The sequence below is a fragment of the Myotis yumanensis genome, unplaced genomic scaffold, assembly GCF_028538775.1.
Source record: "Myotis yumanensis isolate MYYU_CA2020_CCGP unplaced genomic scaffold, mMyoYum1.0.hap1 SCAF_3, whole genome shotgun sequence".
NCBI lineage: Eukaryota > Metazoa > Chordata > Mammalia > Chiroptera > Vespertilionidae > Myotis > Myotis yumanensis.
This window is the reverse complement of record NW_027223754.1, coordinates 162,001,050-162,024,965: the sequence shown is the minus strand read 5'-3', so window position 1 is coordinate 162,024,965 and position 23,916 is coordinate 162,001,050. Positions and strand designations below refer to the sequence as shown.

Genomic DNA, 23,916 nt, shown 5'->3' with positions numbered 1-23,916 from the left:
GCGTCGGCCTGTGGACTGAAGGTTCTTGGGTTCGATTCCAGTCAAGGGCACATGCCCAGGTTGCAGGCTTGATCCCCAGTAGGGGGCATGGAGGAGGCAGCCGGTCAATGATTCTCTCTCATCATTGATATTTCTATCTCTCTCTCACTCTCCTTTCCTCTCTGAAATCAATAAAAAATACATACATAAAAAAGAAACATCAATGAGATAGAATCATTTGATTGGCTGCCTCCTGCACGCCCCCTACTGGGATTGAGCCTGCAACCCGGGCATGTGCCCTTGACCAGAATCAAACCTGGGACCCTTCAGTCCGTAGGCTGACACTCTATCCACTGAGCCAAAGTAGTTAGAGCTAAAAAAATTTTTTTAACAGCATCATGCCCATTATCAATAATTTTTTCAAACTCGATAATCTTCCAAGAAAGAAATAATGTAGATATTAATTGCCCTAGAGCTTAAAAAAAATAGAAAATGTTCTAATTCATCTCAAATATTTAGCACAAACCTGGTAAAAATATATCAAAATGGCTTTCTCTGCAGATAGTGCTCTCGAAAACATGGTGAACGTTCCTAAAACCCACCAACTTTCTGTAAGAAGTGTGGCAAGCATCAACCCCACAAAGTAACACAGTACAAGATGGGCAAGGATTCTCTGTATGCACAGGGAAAGCGGCATTATGACAGGAAGCAGAGTGGCTATGATGGGCAGACTAAGCTGATTTTCTGAATAAAAGGCTAAAACTACAAAGAAGATTGTGCTGAGGCTTAAACGCATTGAGCCCAACTGCAGATCTAAGAGAATGCTGGCTATTAACACGTTAAGCGCCAAGCCTGTTTTGTCTTCCTTTTCGTTTAGCCCAAGATATTCGATTTCACCGATATGCTGGAGGCACCAGTGACTGACTGGTCTGGTCCGGACAGAAAGTATAGTGTCAGTCACCAGTGACTGACATGATGCTTACTGTGTTAAGAGATGCAAGCATTTTGAACTAGGAGGTGATAAGAAGAGGAAGGGTCAAGTGATCCAGTTCTAAGCTTCATATTTTGTTTTATTATATGACAACTAGAGGCCCAGTGCATGGATTTGTGCACCGGTGGGGTCCCTGGCTGCAGGGCTTGGGCTGGGTAGGGACCCTGGGGGGGCTGCAGGGAGTGTCCAGCCTGTCTCACCCAGTCCCAACGGGCCGGACCCCAGCAGCAAGCTAACCTACCGGTGGGAGCGTCAGTGCATGTCATAGCGACTGGTCGAATGGCGGAACCAACGGATCGGACACTTAACATATTAGGCTTTTATTATATAGGATAAAATCTTAATATGTTCACTTAAAAATATATCAAAATGGACTGTGGTTATGTAAAATACTATCATTGGGGAGGTCAGATAAAGGGTACATGGGAATTCTACTATTTTTACAACTTCTTGTGAGTTTAAAAATATTTCAAAATAAAAAGTATTTAATAAATCTATTAAAGTTTTTAGTTCAAAATGGCAAACTCAGTTGAGACCAATTTTTGTAAAATATTCTTAAGTATGCTTAAGAAGAATGAGTATTTTTAAACTTTTGGGTGCATGGTTCTATATATATTCACTAAATCACGCTTGTTAATTGTGTTTTACAAAAACAAAACAAAACAAAGGCCATTGCAGCAATCCAGTCAGGAGATGACGGTAGCTTGGGAGCAAGGAAGATGAAGAGAAGTGCACGGTTCTACAGTGCAGTGGTGTTGCACAAGGGTTGGGAAGAAGCGACCGAGAGAGCAGAGCCATCAAGGGTGACCTCCTTGGGTCTCTGGTTTATGCAGTTCGATAGCTGGGAGTGGGTGTGTCCACATAAAGTATTTGAGGATCTTTCCTGAGCCACTTTCCTGATTTCGCCTGGAAGAGGATCCTTCACTTAGCATAGGTGGCTTCTAGTTTCTGCAATTTGACAGATGGCGGAGCTATGCAATGGAGATGGGACATCCTAAGAGAAATTAGGACATCTCACTATTTCCGGCAACAACGCTTCTTTACTTCCCACGGCAACTAAGAGGGAGGTGGCAATACTGAGGCTGGCGCTGAGACTCAGCGCTTCCCCCTCGTCCCTAAGCGCTCTGCATATACCACAGGGTACCGCATTCACATTATAAGGTGTTGCATCCCCTGGATGAGAAGCTCAGGGGGCAGGTGCTGAATTTCTTCTTCGTATCTTAGGGGCTGTGCCCAGAAACCGGCTTCTCCCTCTCCGGACCAGTCTCTCCCAGCCCCACACCTAGGAATTTCCGCCCCGCCCGCCTCGCCCTGAGAGTGCCCGGCTCCGCCCCTATTGCAACCGCAGCCGGCTAGCCTGCCAGGTAGAGTAATTGACGGGCGCGTTCTCCAATCACAACGCCGAACGACCACATAATTACCAATTAGGCGGTAGCAGAGGCGAGTGCCGGAGCGGAAGCGGTGGGGGCGTGACCAGGAAGTGAGAGAGGAAGTGAGAGCGGAGCCTGAGAAGGACCAGCCGAGCCCAGGTGGGGTTGTAAAGGTGACGGCGCCTCCGGGTTCCCCAGTTTTCTCCCTTTCCCGCTCCTGGGTCAGGGGTCCCTTCGCAGCTGGGAGCCAGGGTCTCCGTGTGCTCTCTTTAATGGGCAAGGGTGTGAGTCTACATATGTAAGCAGTGGAGGATCTTTTCTGAGCCACCTTCCTGGTTTTTTCTCTTACACCTTCCAGGTTTGGCTTGGAGGAGGGTCCTTCTCTTAGCCTGGGTGGGGGTGCTGTCCCCTGTCCCCGCGGGGGGATGGTGGTGAAGTTGCTTAAAATCCTTCTTGAATCTGTGGGTGGTTAAAGTCACGGACACAGAAAGGGAGATGAGTGATGGGGATTGCGAAGTTCGCGGAGGTGGAGACCTCCCGCTGTGGACCGAGGTAGTGGACGGCGGAGCTGCCCTGGGAGCTGGGTTCCCGTGGTTAGGGGACTAGGAATAAAATGGGTATTGAGGGCGAAGGAACAGTGGAAGAAACACGTGTTAGGTGGGGGTCATGGTGGTTGTCGGAGCCCACTGTAGAGCTGGGGGCTTTGGGGTGGGGCGCGGTCCCTAAATCCCCTCCCCACCTCCGGGCGGTCAGCTTTTTGCCTTCTTTCTCCTCAGGCTGTAGCGAACACCTGACCATGTGGAATCCCAGTGCCGGTAGGTGTTTGGGGTGCTCTCTTCCCCACCCCAACCCCTTTCCAAATGGGCTCCACAACAGGACGTCTCTGTTTTCCTTCCACCTCTCCCCTCATCTGCAAAGGCCACGTCCCTAGACTATGGCTGACCCATGCTTTTGTCTTTCCTTCGAGTTCACCATCTCCCTCTCTTCCCAGCGGGAGAGGGACATGACCTTTTATCTCTTCTACGTGGATTTGTTTCCCTTACCTTCCATTCTCCTTCCTCACTTTTCCATCTCCCTTTAAGTATTGAGTGAGAAACTGAATCCCTGCCTTTTTGTTATTTGTTGTCAGAGGCCCTGGGTAATCCTGATCTTTTATTTTTAACTTTTTGGCTTTATTGATTCAGGTATTACATATGTGTCCTTTTCTCCCCATTGCCCCCATCCCCCCACTCATCCACTCATGCCCTCACCCCCCCCCCCCCCGTTGTCTGTGTCCATTGGTTAGGCTTATATGCATGTATACAAGTCCTTTGGTTGATCGGGTAATCCTAATCTTAATTTCTTCTTTGCTTCTTCCACCAGGGCAGCCAGGGCCAAATCCATATCCCCCTAATGTCGGGTACCCTGGAGGTTCCAATCCTGCCCATCCACCGCCTGTCAATCCTGCCTTTCCTCCGGGCCCGTTTCCTACTCCCCTTGGCCCCTTTCCCACTCCCCCAGGAGCTCCCCAGGGGAATCCAGCTTTCCCCCCAATCGGGCCCCCTTATCCTGTGCCACCACCAGCATATCCAGGATACCAACCATCAGGCCCCTATCCCCCTCCATATCCACCACCTGCCCCTGGCATGCCTCCTATTAATCCCTTGGCTCCTGGCATGGTAGCACCAGGAATGGTGACAGACAAGAAGATGCGGAAGAAAATGAAGAAAGCTCAAAAAAAGTCGCAGGCGCACCATAAGCATGGCAAGGTCAGTGCCCTCTGGAGCTTGGCTAGGAAGGGGTGCCCCCTCAGAGAGACTAGGCAAGTAGGGGGTGATTGAGGGGGATTCACAGTCTGAGGACATGGGGCAGTGATTGTGTTGCTCTGGTGATGGTTCTTCCTTTTTATAAAGGACTAGAGGCCCAGTGCAGGACTTCGTGCATGGGTGGGGTCTGGCCGGCCTACCCCATGGGGTGGAGGGGCGGTAGGGGGTGGGGTAGGGCCTGCCAGGGGAGGGGCCGCGAGTGGTTGGCCCTCTGGCCCCGCCCCCTGGTCGAACTCCCAGTCGAGGGGATATTTGCATATTAGCCTTTTATTATATAGGATTCCCACTGGGAAGAATCTGATAATTTTGAAAAGAAATATTAAGCTAATTGGGCTTTCTACAGGTGAGGGGCTAGGCCAGTGATGACGAACCTATGACACGCATGTCAGAGGTGACACGCGAACTCATTTTTTTGGTTGATTTTTCTTTGTTAAATGGCATTTAAATATATAAAATAAATATCAAAAATATAAATTTTTGTTTTACTATGGTTGCAAATATCAAAAAATTTCTATATGTGACCAGAGTTAAGTTAGGGTTTTTCAAAATGCTGACATGCCGAGCTCAAAAGGTTCACCATCACTGGGCTAGACTGAGCCTTAGAATGGATCTCAGAATCAAAAGCCTTTCTTGTCTGCTTTTTTCTCTCCCAGAATTTTTGAACCCCTCCCTCACTCCCAGATGCGATTTTAATTGTACATACCCACTGAGGTGGTCAAATGTCCGTTAACAGGGTCAGCTTTTTTTTTTTTTATCCTCACCGGAGGATATGCTTGCTGATTTGAGAAGGGTGGTGGTGAGAGAGAGTATTGCCTTCCATACGTGCCCTGACCGACTGGGGAATCAAACCCACAACCTTTTCCGTATACGGGACAACACTCCAACCAATTGAGCACACCCATCAGGGCAGTAGGGTCAGTCTTTTGACAAAACAGTCTTATATTATAATTAATAAATAATAATCTGGCCCTAGTTCCTGGAGTTCCTTTCTCTCCTTCAGGGTGTTGTGTTAATTACATAGGCCTTTTTGCCCTGCCCACCCAGTGGGGAAATTGAGGACTAGTGATTCTCAGCCTCAAAACCTAAGTTTTATGCTCAGCCCCAAGGCTAAGTAAGTATCCTCATTCTAGACCAGTGGTTCTCAACCTTGGCTGCACATTAGAATCACCTGGGAATCTTTTTAAAATCCTGATTTCTGGGCCTCATCCTCCGGAAATTCTGTTTCTTTGTTACTAATGTTGTGGCCCTACCCCATAACAAAGAAACAGAATTTCCGGAGGACGGGGCCCAGAAATCAGGATTTTAAAAAGATTCCCAGGTGATTTTAATGTGCAGCCAAGGTTGAGAACCACTGCTCTAGAGGAGTGTTAATTAGCAAGGGTAAAAGTAGTTCTCTGGACAACTCTGTAAGGATTGCATCAACCTGGATCTTGAGGAGGCCTTAATTAACATTTTACTGCTTAGTATTTATTTCCTTATGGCTTTGGGCACTAATTCCTGGTTCTGGATCTTTTGTAGAAGTCTGAGGAGAAGGAAAGGTGAGATTGAATGGGGGATAAATTACCCTGGAGAGACTCCAAAATTGTTTTTTGTTTTTAAATAATCTTTTAGCCCTAGCCTGTTTGGCTCAGTGGATTGAGTGTTGGCCCTCGGACTGAAGGATTGTGGGTTTGATTCCAGTATAGGGCACATATCTCAGGTGCAGGCTTGATTCCCAGCCCTGGTTGGGGGAACCAATCGATGTGTCTCTCTCACATAGATGTTTCTCTTTCTCCCTGTCTCTCCTGCTCCCTTCACCAAAGATACCCTTGGGTGAGGACTAACAACAACAACAAAATCTTTTAGCCTGGCCAGTATTACTCAGTGGTTGGGCATCGATCTGTGAACCAGGAGGTCATGGTTTGATTCCCTGTCAGGGGGCCTAGGCCCATGCCTGGGTTGTGGGCTCAATCCCCACTTTGGCCATGCAATCAATGATTCTCTTATTATTGATGCTTCTCTCTCTCTCTCTCTGAAATCAATGTGTGTGTGTGTGTGTGTGTGTGTGTATACTTTTTTGTTAATTCTCACCTGAGGATATTTTTCCATTGATTTTTAGAGAGAGTGGAAGGGAGGGGGAGAGGCAAACATCGATGTAAGAGAGAGATATCGATTGGTTGCCTCCCACACATGCCCCAACCAGGGCCGGGGATTGAGCCTGCAACTTTGGCATATTGGGATGATGCTCTAACCAACTGAGTTACCCGGCCAGGGTTCAAAATGTTTTCAATGACAGTTGTTGATGGGAGTATGCGTGTAAAGTACTTCGACTAGGAGTCTCCCAACTTTCTATCCCACTTTCTCCCAATTAGGAAAAAGTAGAGATATAAATGCACACACAGCTATTGTTTCTATTCACTTTTCTTAGGTTTATAGCCTCTAGAACAGTGGTTCTCAACCTGTGGGTCGCCAACCTGCGGGTCGGGACCCCTTTGGGGGTTGAACGACCCTTTCACAGGGGTCGCCTAAGACCATCGGAAAACACATATATAATTACATATTGTTTTTGTGATTAATCACTGCTTTAATTATGTTCAATTTGTAACAATGAAAATACATCCTGCATATCAGATATTTACATTATGATTCATAACAGTAGCAAAATTACAGTTCTGAAGTAGCAACAAAAATAATTTTATGGTTGAGGGTCACCACAACATGAGGAATTGTATTAAAGGGTTGCGGCATTAGGAAGGTTGAGAACCACTGCTCTAGGAACTTTCCATGCAGCTAATCAATTAACATTTATAAGGAAGCAGCTATTCCCTAGCTTGTGCCTATAATTTATTCCTTGCATTGGCTTTGGTAAAGAAGGTTGGAAAACTTGCTCTATATGAAGTATGTTAAATTCTGTACAATGAATTAGGATGGTTTAATCCATTCCTATATCCTCACTGCTTAAGGAAATCCTTGCTTTTGCGATTTAAGGGACAATCTGGTTTAAAACTCCTGACCTTCTTAATGTACCTGAGTGGCAGGGTAGAGAATCAAAGAATGTCCCATGGAGTGATCAAATGTCATTTGGATTGGATGCTATCTCCTTTCCCCTTTCCCCTTGCAGCACTCCTCCTCCTCCTCTTCCAGCAGTGACTCTGACTGAATACAGGGTCTGGACCCTACCTTCAAGTCTCTCCAGTTCTGCTCTCCCATCAAGCTTCAATGCCATCTTGCACTGGGGAAAATTAGCCATTGTGCCCCCCTCCCCCCTACCCCAATCTGAGACTCACTCTGCTGTTCAGCCCTAACTGCTTAGGGGAAATGGGAAAAGAATTGCCATGGGCTAGCAAAGGCCATCTTCACAGTGCTTGGATAGAGCTTTTAGCTGATGAGGTTTAAGGAGAACTATTTTTTGAAGATGGTGAAACCTTTGAGCTAAATGCTGAAAATAAGTCTAAAGATCTAGAAAATGTGATTTAACTTTCTTTTGTAATATTTGTAGTTGGGGAGGTGTTGTGGAAACTTAATTGTGGGAGAAAAACAAACTACTTTTTTTTTTTTTTAATTGTGGCATGCTTGGCCAATTTAATGGCAAATACATTTCCCTGCAGACCTTTAATTAATTGCACTAACTGCAAGGCTGCTGGGAAGTAGAGTCCATTTGTTGATGAGTTCTGACTGCCATTTTGGAATTTAATCTCTATTCTTTAGTTCAGTATGCTATTTTCAGGTCCTCCCCACATTCTCCAACTCTCAATCCAAATAAAGCTGTTTGTCCTGGTCTCTGCACACCTGTGCCATTACCTTGGTTGGGCCTAGTACATTCCACTACTTTTGCTGCCCTTCCACAGTCGCTTTAAAGTGTATCAGTTTGCCCTGGCTGGTTTGGCTCAGTGGATAGAGTGTCAGCCTATGGACTGAAGGGTCCTCGGTTCGATTCCAGTTAAGGGCACATGCCAGGTTTCAGGCTCGATCCCCAGTGGGGGGTGTGCAGGAAGCTTCCAATCAGTGATTCTCTCTCATTGATGTTTCTATCTCTCCCTCTCCCTTCCTTTCTGAAATCAATAAAAATATATTTAAAAAAAATAAAGTGTATCAGTTTAATAGTAAGGAACCAGAGCATTAGTGAACAAGAGACCATACTGTCTCTATGTTTCTTAAGTGGAAGGAACCTTCAAAATTGGTTCAGGCTTGGTGGAATGAATATTTATGTCTTCTTTTTAATGAATGGGTATAGGTCTTTGGCATAAGTTTTTGTATCTGCTACAGAGGTTCTCAGCCCTGGTTGCCCTTTACCTATCAGAAAGTAATTTAGGACTTTGTCCCAAATCTATTGAATACGACTCTTTAAGGCTGGGATTCTATAAGTCAGTATTTTAAAGAAACTGTTTGATTCTGATGCACAGCTAGAATTGAGGGCCACTGGTTCACTCTGTGCCATGCACAGTACTACACATCAGGTTCTCAAAGATCTGTTGAGTAGAGGAAAAAGACATCTAAGATAATCTATATATATAAAAGCCCAGCGACCAGAACCGTCAATGAAGGGTGGCTATGACGTGCAGCAGTCAATCAGCCTGATCCGGGCTCCTGTCGGGCCCCCAACACCCTGGTGGGGGCGGGGCCAGATGGCCAACCGCCCTCGGCCCCTCTCCTGGCAAGCCCAGCCCCTGATCGGCCCCCTCACCCCATCTGGGGGTAGTCAGCCAACCTCCTGTGGCCTGTACTCATTCTACACCTGCCGGCCAGGCCAGCCAGACCCCCCCATGCACAAATTCATTCACTGGGCCTCTAGTTCATTAATAAAGACAGATGGGGGGTCCGGAGGGAAATAAACCTAGAAATAACTGGGAAGGGAAGGAGGAATCAAGGATGACTTCACAGATCAGAGAGATATGATGTGAGAGAGATTAGATAGGCCATTGCTGGCTTTGAAGATGGAATGAGGCCAACAGCAAAGGAATGCCGGCAGCGAAGAAATGCAAAGATGGAAAAGGCAGGGAAACAGATTCTATTCTAGTCTCTAGAAGGAACCGACCCTTCTAACTTTGATTTTATTCCCATAACACTCATTTCAGACTTCTAACTTCCAGAATTGTAAGTGAATAAATTTGTGGTGGTGTAAGCCACAAAATGTGTGGTAATATGTTACAGTAGCAATAGAAAACTAATATACTTACTATAAAATAAAAAAAGTGATTGTGATAAAGAAAAAGATGACTTCACAGGAAAAGTGACATTACAACTTTTCAAATACCTCTTGTGCCTTGAGTGTGAAAAATATAAGTGGGAAAAATGAGATTTACCAGGTGAATGGCAGAGAGGAGCTGGGAAGGGAATGTGCTTAGATGCATATTCAGAAAGCTCCATAGTATATTTTGGAATATACTATCCCAGAATGATTTTCTGGAAAATTGTTTATTGAGGAAATATTGTATTCTGGGTGCTGAATGAGCAAGTCCCTTTCAAAAGGAGGTTTTCCATCTTCATTTCTGAATATGATAGCAACCTCGGTTACATGGGGAGAATTATATCTACCTGGATCACTGTTACGGTTTTATTTAATCGCCATTGTTACTTCTGTGGGAGCAATACATTTTGCTGCTGCTTCAGATTGGGCTTCCTTTTCTACCTCATGTAGCATCTTGTATGATTTTGTTAATTCACTTACTTCATGCATGAGGTTGTTGATGTTGATCATGAGTCTTTCTGAGCAGCCCTGGTTTTCTGGCATTGCTAATCTTTTACTTGTAGCTTCGGCTGTATCCAAAATAGAGAGTTGAGCAAACTTCCGAGAAACACCATCCGAAGGATGTAAAGTTCCAGTACGGTGATAAACTTGTCCGTGTATTCTAAAACAGTATGGCCCATATCCTGATGGCGATGCAATATTTGCACCCATGGAAGTAAAAGCAAAAGAACTATTTATGGAACGAATATTTTCCATGAAATTTTTCCTGTCAGAATCTTCGTTTGTCATTAATCTTTTTAAATATGCTGGGTAATCTGGAAAATGTATATCATTTGGACAGACTTTCCCTTTGCTACAACATCAAGTAAATTTCCCATCGGATGGTTTTTCATCAGAGAAATTTAGTGATAGGTAAAACTCACATCGAACAGTCATTCCACCACAACTATGTTCGAGGATTGCATCCTCATGTACTCCATTTTCGCTGAGAAGGCAGTTCCTACCGGTATTGGTAGTACTTGTTGATGACTGTTCTCTAGACATATTCTGTTATTGCCACCACCCTCTTTCAACTTCAAAGGCACGTTGGTCTTTAGACATTTTCTGTCGATAACACCGGTGTTTTTCAGCACCAGAGTGACGTTTTTCTAGTAGCTGGTGTTCAGATACATCCTGTCGCAGGTGCCGCCTTCTTTCAAGATCAGACGCACGCTGCTCTGCAGACACTTTCTGTCGATAACGCTGGCATCTTTTGGCTGCAGAGCTACGTTGTATCAACAGTTGTTCTTTAGACATAGTCCCACCTCTCTACTGTCACGATCTGAGATGCAGGTGAATGAGAGTCCTGGCTATCTGACCAATGGCTGATTCTGGCTGATTCTGTGGGGGTAGGACTTCCTCCTCCCTGCTGTCAGTTTCCACAGCTGTGATGAGGAAGCTGGGGTGACGGAGCTGCGCCTTCCAAGCCGCCCTCTCTCTTGCTCTGTTCTATGTCCAGCGGTCTCCTGCTCTGCCAAGTCCTCCAAACCTCCCGCTCTCCGCTGGCAAGGTCCCGGGAGCCCATGGGCGTGGCTAGGTGCAGGCAGTCTCGCCTCCCCGACCTGCGAAAGTCCCCGCAGCCCGTGGGCATGGCTATGGCCTTGCCTCCTGGGGCTGGCGAAGGTCCTGGGAGCCCGCGGGTGTGGCTAGGCACAGGTGGCCTGGCCTCCCTGACTGGCGAAAGTCTCGGGAGCCCACAGGCATGGCTAGACGTGGGCGCCTCGCCTCCCCGACCGGCGAAAGCCTCGGGAGCCCACAGGCGTGGCTAGACGTGGGTGCCTCGCCTCCCCGGGAGCCTGTGGGTGTGGCTATGGCCTCGCCTCCCAGGGCTGGCGAAGGTCCTGGGAGCCCGCGGGCGTGGCTAGGCGCAGGCGGCCTCGCCTCCCCAACTGGCGAAGGTCCTGGGAGCCCGTGGGCGTGGCTAGGCACAGGCAGCCTCGGCTCCCCAACCGGCAAAAGTCTTGGGAGCCTGCGGCTGCAGGCACCATCACCTCTTGGGGCACCTGACACCTGCATATGCAAGTTAACCGCCATCTTTGTTGGGTTAATTTGCATAGTCACTCTGATGGGCTGGTGGGCATGGCTTGAGCGTAGCTGAGGGATGGCTAATTTGTATGTTTCTCTTATTATGTAGGATGGGAGCATAGTACAGGCCCTGTTTTGAACCTAACATTTTCTCATTTAATTATATATCTTGGAGTTGATTCCATTTCTGTGTCTATGTATGTGTGTGTATATTTTATGTAGATAACATTGATTGTTTTAACAGCATTTAATTTATTCAACCACTCTTTTATTGCTGGAATGTTTTATTGTTTCTAGTGTTACTATACACTTAATCTGCTGCAGTGAACATTTTGGTACATATATCTTTGCCAGAGATTCAAAATTGGATGCCCATGGCTATATCTGACTATGAGACTCCTTTTTTTTTGAGGGACCACTCTGCATTAAATATCAGCCATTTTCAACAAAGGCTCAGATTTCAAGCTGGAAACTAGCTTGTGGACCCACATTTCTTTTTCTTTTTTAATTTTTTTTTTTTTATTTCTTAAAGTATTACAGAGAGTATTACGCATGTCTCCTTTTTCCCCCCCTTGACATTCCCCTGGCTTCCCCCACCCCCCAGTGTCTTGTGTCCATTAGTTATTCTCATATGCATGCATATAAATCCTTCGGTTGATCTCCTACCCCCACCAACACTCCCCAGGGTTCCCACTGTAGTTTGACATTATGCTCAATGCTGCTTTGCCGGAATATCCATTTTTGTTCATCAGTCTATAATGGTCCTTATTATCCATAAATGAGTGAGTTCATGTGGTACTTTTATCAGCTTCCCAGGGGCTGTTTCAGTCTCACAGGGGCCATCTCAGCCTCACAGGGGCTGTCCCAGCCTCACAGGGGCTGCCTCAACCTCACCGGGGCTGTTGCAAGCTCACCAAGGCAGTTTCAACCTCACCGGGGCCATCTCAACCTCACCGGGGCCATCTCAACCTCACCAGGGCCGATTCAGCCTCATCGGGGCTGTTTCAGCCTCACAGGGTCCGATTCAGCCTCACCAGGGCCATCTCGACCTCACCGGTGCCGTCTCGACCTCACCTAGGCTGATTCAACCTCACCGGGGCTGTTGCAAGCTCACTGAGGCAGTCTCAACCTCACCGGGGCCATCTCAACCTCACCAGGGCCGATTCAGCCTCACCGGGGCCGTTTCAGCCTCACAGGGTCCGATTCAGCCTCACCAGGGCCATTTCGACCTCACCGGTGCTGTCTCGAACTCACCTAGGCTGATTCAACCTCACCGGGGCTGTCTCAACATCACCGGGGCCGTCCCAGCCTCATCGGGGCCGTCCCAGCCTCACTGGGGCCGTCTCAACCTCACCGGGGCCGTTTCAACCCCACCAGGGCTGTTGCAACCCCACCGGGGCCGTCTCACCCTCACCGGGGCCGTCTCGACCTCACCGGGGCCGATTCAACCTCACTGGGGGCGTCCCAGCCTCACCGGGGCTGTCCCAGCTTCACAGGGGCCGTCTCAACCTCACATGGGTCGTCTCAGCCTCACCAGGGCTGTCTCGGCCTCACCGGGGCCGATTCAACCTCACCGGGGGCGTCCCAGCCTCACAGGGGCCGTCTCAACCTCACATGGGCCGTCTCGGCCTCACCGGCGCCGATTCAACCTCAACGGGGCCATCTCAGCCTCACAGGGGCCGTCTCAACCTCATAGGGGCCGTCTCAACCTCACAGGGGCCGTCTCAACTTCACATGGGCCGTCTCAGCCTCACTGGGGCCGTCTCGACATCACCGGGGCCGATTCAACCTCACCGGGGCTGTTCCAGCCTCACCGGGGTCATCCCAGCCTCACAGGGGCCGTCCCAGCCTCACCGGGGCCGTCTCGACCTCACCTGGGCCGATTCAGCCTCACCGGGGCCGTCGCAGCCTCACCGGGGCCGTCTCAACCTCACAGGGGCCGTCTCAACTTCACATGGGCCGTCTCAACCTCACAGGGGCCGTCTCAACTTCACATGGGCCGCCTCGGCCTCACGGGGGCCGTCTCAGCAACACGAAGTTTGGCATTCTGTCCTTTGTTGGGTGGCTTCTTGCTTGACAAAATCTCCAGGCGTTCCTGGTGGTTGAATATCTGGTATGCCTGCTTGGATTTCGTTTTCTATCAAGTGCACAGACTGCCTGTCTGCCGTCTCCCAGCATCCCATGTGAGACTGGATCTGGTGGACCTGCCTGTGCATTTGCTGGTACAGCGGTTCCACGTTGCTGGCCCAGGCGGGTCTGGCTCCGGCTTCCTCCGAACCTGATTCTGCTTCTTGAGTGTATCCCTTATGTATGCGAGGAGTTGAAATCTGCATTCTGCTGGGCTGGGCTGCAAAAGCGCTGGTGGTTCTCTTTGTGCCACTAGCACAGCATGGGTGGGGATGTAAATTGAGTAGGGCGGGGTCCCCGGGAATCACCAGAGCAAGGGGCAATGGCGTCTCTGCCACTCCTCGCCTCTCCGCGACTCCGCGTCTCACGTCTCTGAGTGCTGGCGAGCAGCTCCGCGAGACAGGCACTCTCGCTCTCTGGCCCGTTGCAAGGCTGTCCCACCTCTCCCTGTAGGGGTCTGGGACCTCAGGATCCCGCCCCAAACAAGCTCAGTGGATTTGAGAGTCTGCATCCCCTTCCGATTGAAAAAAACCGCGCATCCAGTTGCAGCCAGCCTGGCGCGCGACTCTGCACTTCTGTTCTTGGCGAATCACCAGGGCGGGGCCAAGGGCAATGGCGTCTCCTCGCCTCTCCGAGACTCAGCATCTCTCATACCCGAGTGCTGGCAAGCAGCTCCGCAAGACAGCCACTCTCACTCTCCGGCCCGTTTCAAGGCCGTCCCGCCTCTCCCCGTAGGGGTCTGGGTCCTCAGGCCCCGCCCCAAACAAGCTCAGTGGATTTGAGAGTCTGCATCCCCTTCTGATTGAAAAAAACCGCGCATCCAGTTGCAGCCCACCTGGCGCATGACTCCGTACCTCCGTTCTTGGAGCCTCTGCACAACCTACTCAGTCTCAATGCTCTTCTTTCTTTCCTTTCAGTTGTAGAGCTTCCACTGGGCCAGCTTTCCCATGGTTCTGAATGATAACTGTTTGTTTTATAGTTCGTAGTCTCGATGTTGTTGTGGGAGGCAGCACGCACAGGTCTGTACCTTACGCCGCCATCTTGGTTCTCCTCTCCTGATTATAATTTCTTAAATCATCTTTCAAATATCCCAAATCCATGCAAGGGACATCCCAGACGCTGCCCACGGAGTAGCAGTTGTCTCCAGGGTTGACAGCACCGGTGAGGACCTGATGCAGATGCATGTCTGGAGCCAGGCTGGCCAGGGAATGCACGAGAGGCTACACCAGCCCCGCGCCAGCCCTCCCCCGGCCGCAAGAGCACCGCCCCCGCCGCCTCCCTCGGGACCCGCCGCAGAGCGGCTCCGGCTTATTGCCTCACTCCTGTTTGCCTCCTGCCCCCTCCCGCCTCGTCCCTGCCATGGGAGCTCCTCAACCGCTGACGTGGCGTGGGTCGCTGCTCGGCGGTGGAAATGCCCGGATGCTCCCACCACCCGCTGCACCGGCGTACAAAAGCGGGAGGGCAAGGGTGCGCATGAGGTGGGGAGCGTTCGGGGGACGGGCGAGCCAGGAGCGAGCTGGCAGGGACACTCCACCCGAGGGAGCTGGGCCCACATTTCTAAAGACAGAAATATGGCCCTGAGTAGTGGTCATTCCTTATAGATAGGTCTTGTACTTTCCAGTCTTCTCATTGCCTTTTCAACTTCTTGTTACCTTTTTTTTTTTTTTTAGGCCAGCTTCTCCCAATTACATTACTTGGCTGGCTCCTGAGAGCATTTGGTTTGTGCCCTCTGTTTTGTACATCAGTTTAAGACTCTCAAGATGATAGTTCTCAAATGTTTTTATTGTATGCCCTTACTACCCTGTGTCCATGCCATTCTTCTCTTAGTAGAAGCAATAGCAAGATTTCACACATTTGAGAATGGGAAAGGATAGGAAATCCTTGAAATCTAAAATACAAATTGACACTCCAGCTTTGGGATGAATCTTTAGTTTGCTGCCTTTGGAATCCTCTCCCTATATCAGGTTGCTTTGTGGCCCTAAGGCAAGTTCATTCTCTTGACTAACTTGGTTCCTTTTCTGAGAAGAATTTGGTGATTCATGAAATTATTAGCTATTACGAATAGGTGCATCCCATCTTTCTCTTTCAAAGCTGGTTACAATTGTAGGCCAGCCCCAGTAGTAGCCATGTCACTGTTAGAGGATGATATCATTTTATCAATTTTTAATCTTATCTGTTTTGTCCTGTACATTAGAATTTGATGGCTAGCCACTCCCTGTCACACTGGCTCTCAGAACCCCTGGGTTATAAATGACCCAATTGTAAAGTCTTGAGATTAATCTGACCTTTAGCCCAGGCTTCACAGTAAGCCTGCTCCTTATTTTGTCTTTTTCTGGGTGTCTTAACATTGTTCTAATTTGTTTCCTCTCTTTCAATATTTGGTCTGCCTCTTGCCTTTGTGTGGAGAAGCATGAGACTTGGAAAGTTTGTAAGGAGGACATTCTGAGAAAAGGGAAGTATGTGGAAGGCTACCTACCCTGTTTATCGGAATTCCGACAGGGGAGTGTCGAAGGCGGCGCCCCTAATTTTTCCTTGACCTTTCCAAACAAGTCTGTGCATGTGCAGACCCCCGGGCATTTACTGGAATTCTTATGCCTAATCTTCAGGTGCCCTTGCCTAGAGGTCATTGCAAACATGTGTCCTTCCAAGATTACTCACCCTACTGATTGTATCTAAAGATAAACTCTATATCAAACTGCAATAAAATCCTGACGAGGCAGGCAATCGAAGCTGCTTGGTTCCTTTAGCCAGGCTGTCCCTTAGCCCTCTTTTTCACAGCAACTGTTGTGTCGGAGTACTCATTCATCCGTCGTTCAGGGTCTGCTGACCAGCCCTGGCAATGTGGTACCCGGTGTGAAGACGAAGGAATGCAACGAGACATGTGGAGCCCTTGAAAACAAAGAGGAAGGAAACGAAAGTAACTGCGCAGTAAGTCATTGGAACCCACTTGGGATATCTAAGTTTGAGGGAAATGTTTTTCAGCTAAGGTTTCACAATAGGACAGCAACTGTCCACCGAATAACAGATCTCTTTGTTACTTAAAAAGTTATTTTAAAAAAAAGTAGAAGTGAAAATTTCATCACATACAAAAAATTTAAAAAGTAATTAAAAGCAAATGGTGCCTCATTTATAGAAGAACAATTAAAGAGCCTGTTGCAAATGGTTATAATTTATAGTCCTTGTTTCCCTAATGCTGGAACATTAGACCTTGATCTCTGGGAACAAGTAGGTAGGAATTTAAAGAGAAATCAGGCCCAGGGAAAACGAGTGCCCTTGTCATCTTTAACTATGTGGGCTCTTGTTCGAGCTGCACTATGCCCACTTCATATTGAGGATTAAAAGCCTACAGAACGCCAGGAGGATTTATCACTGCCCCCTCCTCCTGAAGTAGAGCCTGTCAAGCCTGTAATACCTAAGGCCCCCAATCCTCTGCCTCCGGTGTGGGAAGGCTCATCAACTAGATCCTCAGTTAAGGGATCATGTGTCAGGCAAGCTATGATAGAAGGAGAGCTTTTGGCCTGCCCAGTTATGCAAGATCAGCAAGGTAATCAGATACATGAACCACTCTTCTTTAATACCTTTAAAGAAATAAGGAAAAGTATTAGAGAAAATGAGGCTAGCAGTCCATTTACAAAAGGACTCCTTAATGCCTTGTCAGAAAATTACCATAGACGCCTTGGGACTGGCAGATTTGGCTAAAACAACTCTGGATGCCAGTCAGTATTTATGATAGAGAACAGAATATGATGAGATCTGTGAACAACAGGCTGTTTATGGCTGTTCACTGGCGACCTCACCTGGGAGCCCTCTGGGCCCCATTCAGGCTGTGAGTCCCAGGTACTTTCAAATATCTTCTGAAAGATCTATGAAAAGAACTCTGACTTATTAAGTCTTGTCTGTGTGTTATGCACGCTTGTAAATATCATATATGAGCATCTGTTGATTGTTGCTTTATGTGTCTTTGTTGTTTGGTTTAATTTGTTTAAAGATGGGGCATATTTCACTTTGCTAGGGGTCCCAGCTACTTGTGGCAGGCTGAAGACATGGCAGGGATTGCAGGAATTTCCCAGCAGCTGCCAAGAATTCTTAATCTTGGGGATCCTTCTTGCTCTCCCTCTCAAGGCATCAGCCACTAGAAACTCTTAGTAGAAGTTCTTGTCTATCTGTAATGTTACTTGGTTACTGATTGATGTTCTTTGCTTGCTTTCTTATCTTTGAGGGACTTAGTTTGAAGATTCTAAGGCTAATGTCCCAATCCACCCTTTTATGAGTTCGCATCTATTTACTATAGGGTTGTTTTTTTTTGTTTCTGTTTTTAAGATCTCTTCTTATATGTAAGACTTCATGTTGTTAGTCTACTCAGAGAGAAAAAGTATGGGAAATAATCATTTAAACCCCCCAAGTCTTTTTCCTAAAATAATTAGATCTGTAGAAGTGCCCTCCAGCAGGCTGCAGAAATAGCAGTTTGGAGGCCACTCCCATTTTTGTAAAAAAAAAAAAATTAATACTCTAACATTAAAGCCACTGAGTTACCCCTGTTACAAAATTTGCCAAGAAAATGCCTTGGCTTATAATAATTGGCTTTAAAATCTCAAAGTTGTTAACGCAAAATAAATATAACTGAAATGAAGGGTATATGATAAAGCTTTTTCAGTGGTAATTATATATGCCTAAACATAGTTTTCCAAAGTGTTTGATAACTCAAAACTTTGGAGTTTGCTGGATTAGATAGTAAAAATTATTAAATATCGAGGTATTTTGAAATATTAATCAATCTGAATTTGCTTCATATGGAGAATCTAGAGGATGGATTTGAATCTGTTAATAAGTTGTTTTTTATTTGAAATGTCTATTAAAATATGAATGTATTGCTAATCTGTGGAATGTTAATTACTTATATGTCACCTAAAAATGAAGTTTTTTAAGGGTTAAGAATTCTAACTAATTGGAAAGAAGGTATGTTTTTGGTGTAATAGAAGGATGAGGCATGGAGATGCATTTTGAAGGAGAAAGAAAGTGGTTTCTAGAGCTGGTTATTTCTGAAAGTTGTAAGGTTCTGAAGAAAGGTTTGTGGAAGTTGTAGAAAGGTTTGTGAAAGTAGACTGTTTATAAAGAGAAATGTTGAAAGGAAATTATATAAATAACACAGACCAGTAAGCCAGGACAAGTAAAATAGAGAAATTGAAATGGTTAAATAGCAATTTGGAGCCATCTAGTAAATCCTATCTTCTCTAAACCAAGGAAACTTAAGAGTAAATGATTTGCATTTTGCCTCCCTAACTAGAGGGTAAGTAGCTTATATCAATATACTCAGGGATACAGGTAGCAGAAATCCAATTAGTGTCATTTGCTGACCTCACCCAAGGACAAATGAAATTAGAAAATAAACCTTATTTTGGAGAGTCCTTTTCTAGTCTGTTAAAAGGAAAAAAATCTGTCTTGTTTTTTTTTTTACCCAGGAAGCAAAAGTTCTATAAATTATTGAAATTGTTATATGTTATATTAATCAGGTAAATTTTTTTTAAAGGCCATCTATTAACCATGGGAATTGACGTTTGCTAGCCTATGTTTGTGTCTAATACACTTTGAAATATGATTTTTTTGGCAAAATAAATTTGACAATCCTTCCAGGTTTGCATTTTAAGCCCTCCCTGTCCCTCCAGTATTTGGCAATTCTTAAGTGGCAATACGTTTTTTTGCATGAATTCAATAAGACCTGTTTCCAATTGTAGCTATATTAACCAAGATAATGGGCCTGCTTATAGCAGCCAGGGCTTCACTGCTTTTTGCAGAACTTGGTCCATCCAGCATTCTACAGGAATTCCTTACAATCCACAAGGGCAGGCCATAATTGAACGTGCCCATGCTACCCTGAAGGTTATGCTAGTAAAACAATAAAGAGGGAATATGGGACTCAAGGATCCTGCTATACTACTATCTAAAGCAGTCCTTACCTTTAATTTTTTTGAATCTGAATAATCATTTTTAACCCTCAAGAACCCCACCTTAGAAACCACAAGTCTTGTGGCGAGATGTGGACACTAATAACTGAATGGGATCCAATGAATTATTAACATGGGGAGGGATATGCGTGTATTTCTACCCCCACAGGGCTGCTGTGGATTACAGCACGCTGGATCAAACCCTGCCGTGGCATTGCACGGGGCCAATACTCTTCCAGAAATGAAGAATTCTGGCTCGGGGACTCCACAGAACCGAACATTGCGCATTCGCCGGACCCGGACGGTCCCCGAAATAACCTGGGGAATGATAAAGAAGCTGATGAAAGAGGCTGAGGAACTGTTGCAGCGTACTTCCTTTCCACTCACGCCAGATAACCTCTTTCTTGCTATGACTGCTTTGATTCATCTCAGCTCTTGTTCGGTATGGTTTAGTATTCTTATTTGGCTTTGGACCAGCATCAGCCACCATGTATTGGGTCCATGTTATAGACCCACCTTTCTTTAGATCCCTCACTGGGGAGATACCCCTTTCCCTGTCTCTAACAATTTGACCTCCTTCCTAGGATGCGTGGACTTGCCACCTATAGGCAGTCTTGAAAATGGGACACATTGGACCCCAGTGTCCCCTAATACTACCTTCCACTCTAACCTCTTATCTCTTTGTGTTACTACTTCCTCTACACCCCAATATTGTTTAAAGGCTCATAATCAGATCTGGTTACATACTATCCCCAAGGAAGGACAAGCAAGGGCCCAGTTTATCTTCCTCTCAGCAGGAAGTCTAGCCAAGGGCAGATATACCTGTGCTACAGCTCCACCACTGCCTCCATGTAAGCAAAATAAGAAGTGGGATCCCTCCCTGGAGGCCTTACATTGGGAAGTCTGCCGAGGGGAACGGGCTCATTATTATCAGCTGGGAGACCATCGGATTGTAGACTGGGGCCCACATGGCTGCCTGCAAGCTAATTATACTAATAGTTTAGTCCAACCGTACCTCCAATGGCACTTTTGTGGGGTCAGCTACAATCCCCCCTTGCATGGACAGGAGGAGGTTTGGTTCCCCTCGCCCTCAACTACAAGATTTTCCGGTTCAGGAAACCTTATGGAGATTAGGACATGTTTTCCATCCACTGAACTTATGGGATGGAGATTATCAACAGAAGTCCAATAATTATACTAGGACCTTTTCAAAATATCATTCAGATAGTAGTTTGGTATGTACCATACATCGTTATGTATTTCTCATGGGTCCCAGCTTACAAATTACTTAACAATAATTCTTTTCTAATACAGGTAGGAGAAAGGGCCTACTATTCATCCTGTATTACCAATCAAAATGTCACCTCATTGAATATAAACACCATTATAATATTGAGGAGACAGGCTGAGGTCTTAATACCCATTAACCTTACTAGGGAGTGGCAAGGTTCATCATCCATTGAAATTTTAGAAAGCATTAAGTCATTTGAGGCCTAAAAGATTTTTGGGGATGCTCATAACAGCCATTATCTTGGCTATTGTTATTCTTACTACTTCCAGCGTAGCTGTGGTGGGCCTTCCTGAGTCTGTGTAGACTGCCACGTTTGTAGACAGTATGGCCAAGAATGTAACTAAAGAATTTACTATGCAGCAGCACATAGGTAAAAAAATTTTGGCTAGGTTACAAGCTGTAGAAGCAGCCATTGAATATTTGGGGAAAAGACAGGACACCTTAGCATACAGACAAATACTTAATTGCAGTTGGGGACATAAGCACATATGTGTCACCCCCTTAAAATGGAACAGCAGTCACCATCAGTAGGTTGACATTAAGAGCATTCGTGGGGAGTATTTCATGACAATCTTACTGAAGAAGTGAATGCTTTACAAAAACAAATCAAAGACTCCCTACTTGCTATTAATGAGCACAAACAACATACTACTGCTTGGAATGCAGTAAAGGAGCATTTAAACTGGATAGACCCTACCACATGGTTTCCTGGAATCAATTGGCACCTGATCGGACTAACTGTTGCCTTCATTGTAATTCTTTTTGTTTTTCTTATAGTCTATAGAATCAGAACTCAACAGTGAACAAGCCTTGTAGAACCCAACATTCCCAGGCGTCAAGTTCACCGCAGCCCTCTGTCTTCTATACCCGGCAAAACAAAAAAGGGGGAGATGTGGGGGAGCATGAGATTTGGTTGGAAAGTTTGTAAGGAGGACATTCTGAGAAAAGGGAAGTGTGCGGAAAGCCGCCTGCTTTGTTTATTGGAAATCTGACTTAGGGGAGTGTTGAAAGCGGCACCCCTAATTATTCCTTGACCTTTCCAAACAAGTCTGTGCACGTGCAGATCCCCAGGTGTTTACTGGAATCCTTATGCCCAATCTTTGGGTGCCCTTGCCTAGAGGACAATGCAAACACATGTGTTTTTCCAAGATTACTCACCCTACTGATTGTATCTAAAAGATAAACTTTATATCAAACTGCAATAAAAGCCTAACGAGGCAGGCAATCGAGGCTGCCTGGTTCCTTTAGCCAGGCCGTCCCTTAGCCTTCTTTTTCACAGCAACTGTTGTGTCGGAGTAATCATTCATCCGTCGTTCAGGGTCTGCTGGCACCTTTGCCAAAAAAACTTTTTTTATTGCTCTGTTTTTCTTTTAGACTTCTTTAATTCTATTTCACTTTGATCCTAATGTCCACTCCCTCATTTGGGGGTGGGGGCGGTGGTAGTGGAGTGGGTGGGAAGAAAGGCACTGGCGTCCCCAAGCCTTATTTCCATTTCAGGAAACTATCCCTTTTCAGATGACTCTACTGAATTGGGGTTGCCCAATAAAACTTGACTAATGTTAAGGCCAGAACCAACACCCAAAGGAATTGAACAAGGTTCAATAATAACCTTGTATGTGATGTCTCTTTCATTTCTCCTTATTTTGTCTTATTTCCTTTCAGGGCTCCTGTTTTTTTAAACAAAGTTTTTTGTTTTTTTAAAATATATTTTTATTCATTTCAGAGAGGAAGGGAGAGGGAGAGAGAGAGAGATAGAAACATCAATGATGAGAGAGAATCATTGATTGGCTGCTTCCTACATCCCTCCCACTGGGGATCGAGCCTGAAACCCGGGCATGTGAATCGAACCCGGAACCCCTGATTCTGCGGGCATGTAAATCGAACCCGGAACCCCTGATTCTGCAGGCCGACACTCTGTTCACTGAACCAAACCAGCTAGGGCTAAAAAAAAGTTTTAATGTGGAAATTTACAAGGGTAGAGAAAGCAGTTTAATGGACTCCTATATATAATTTCCCTTCAGTAATTATCAATGTTTAGCCAATCTTGTTCCGTTCCACATCATATTTTTCCCAATTTTTATCAATGAAAATTATTTTTTAAAAGTTTAAACAGCCTGGCCAGCATGTCTCAGTGGTAGAGCATCAACCTATGAACCAGGAGGTCACAGTTCGATTCCTGGTCAGGGTACATGCCTGGGTTGTGGGCCCAATCCTCAGTTGGGGCATGCAGGAGGCAGCCAATAAATGATTCTCTCTCATGATTGATGTTTCTAGCTCTCCTTCTCCCTTCTCTGAAATAAAATATAAAAAAGTTTAAACAGTGCAATCATCACCCATAAACCTACCACCTACACTCAACAATTGCTAACATTTTACCGTATTTATGGATATACTATGTGAAGCACTTAAAAATCTGTTGTATCCATCATGACTCCACCCTTAAATATTTCATCATGCACCTCTTAAATAGTATTTCTCCCACATAACCAAAATTCCATTATTGCACTTAAGAAAGTTAACAATACTTCCTTATATTAGCAAATATTCAGTTCATGTTTGAATTTCCTCAATTGTCTCCAAAATATCCTAGATAGGAATTTTTTAAAAACCAGAATCCAAACAAGACTATACATTACATTAGATTATTATTGCCTTTTAAATTTTTCATTCTTCTCCCTTCCTTTTGCTCCTTCTTTGTTCTATTGTAATGCCTTTTTGAAGAAACCAGGCTAGTTGTCTTAGAGAATGTCCAGCATTCTGGATTGGCTGGTTACCTCTTTATAGTGTGATATGTTTAACCTGTTTCTTTAGCCCATGTAAATATCCTATAAACTGTAAGTTAAGTCTAAAGGCTTGATGAGATTAAGATTAAACACTTTGAGAAAAATACTTAATAGACCAAATAATGTCAAAATTGTCCTATTATAAGTGATGCAATGTTTGATCACTTGGGTAAGATGTTGACTATCAGTTCATTCTTTTTTTAAAAATGTTTTTTTTATTGATTTCGGAGAGAGGGATAGAAACATCAACGATGAGAGAGAATCATTGATTGGCTGCCTCCTGTACACCCCTGACTAGGAATGGAACCCATGACCTGGTTCATGAGTCGATGCTCTACCACTGAGCTACACTGGCTAGGCAGGTCACTCCATTTTAAGTTATCTTTTTTTTTTCCCC

The 23,916-nt window shown here is 45.8% G+C and overlaps 1 protein-coding gene across 7 annotated transcripts; it reads left to right on the top strand.

The window, feature by feature from the left end:
- The first annotated feature begins 2,444 nt into the window (after nt 1-2,444).
- Nucleotides 2,445-22,018, top strand: PRR13 (proline rich 13). Of its 7 annotated transcripts, none has more exons than XM_070410135.1 (6): nt 2,445-2,499; nt 3,117-3,155; nt 3,703-4,088; nt 16,321-16,431; nt 19,615-19,887; nt 21,514-22,018. In XM_070410135.1, exons 2-6 carry the CDS (start codon nt 3,137-3,139, stop codon nt 21,550-21,552), a joined length of 828 nt encoding a protein of 275 aa, XP_070266236.1. In that variant the 5' UTR covers nt 2,445-2,499; nt 3,117-3,136; the 3' UTR covers nt 21,553-22,018. The 7 variants fall into 7 exon arrangements, with proteins under 7 accessions (XP_070266236.1, XP_070266232.1, XP_070266237.1 ...); XM_070410131.1 differs by having other exon boundaries at nt 16,282-16,431; XM_070410132.1 differs by having other exon boundaries at nt 2,457-2,513; nt 16,282-16,431.
- Nucleotides 22,019-23,916: the final 1,898 nt, after the last annotated feature.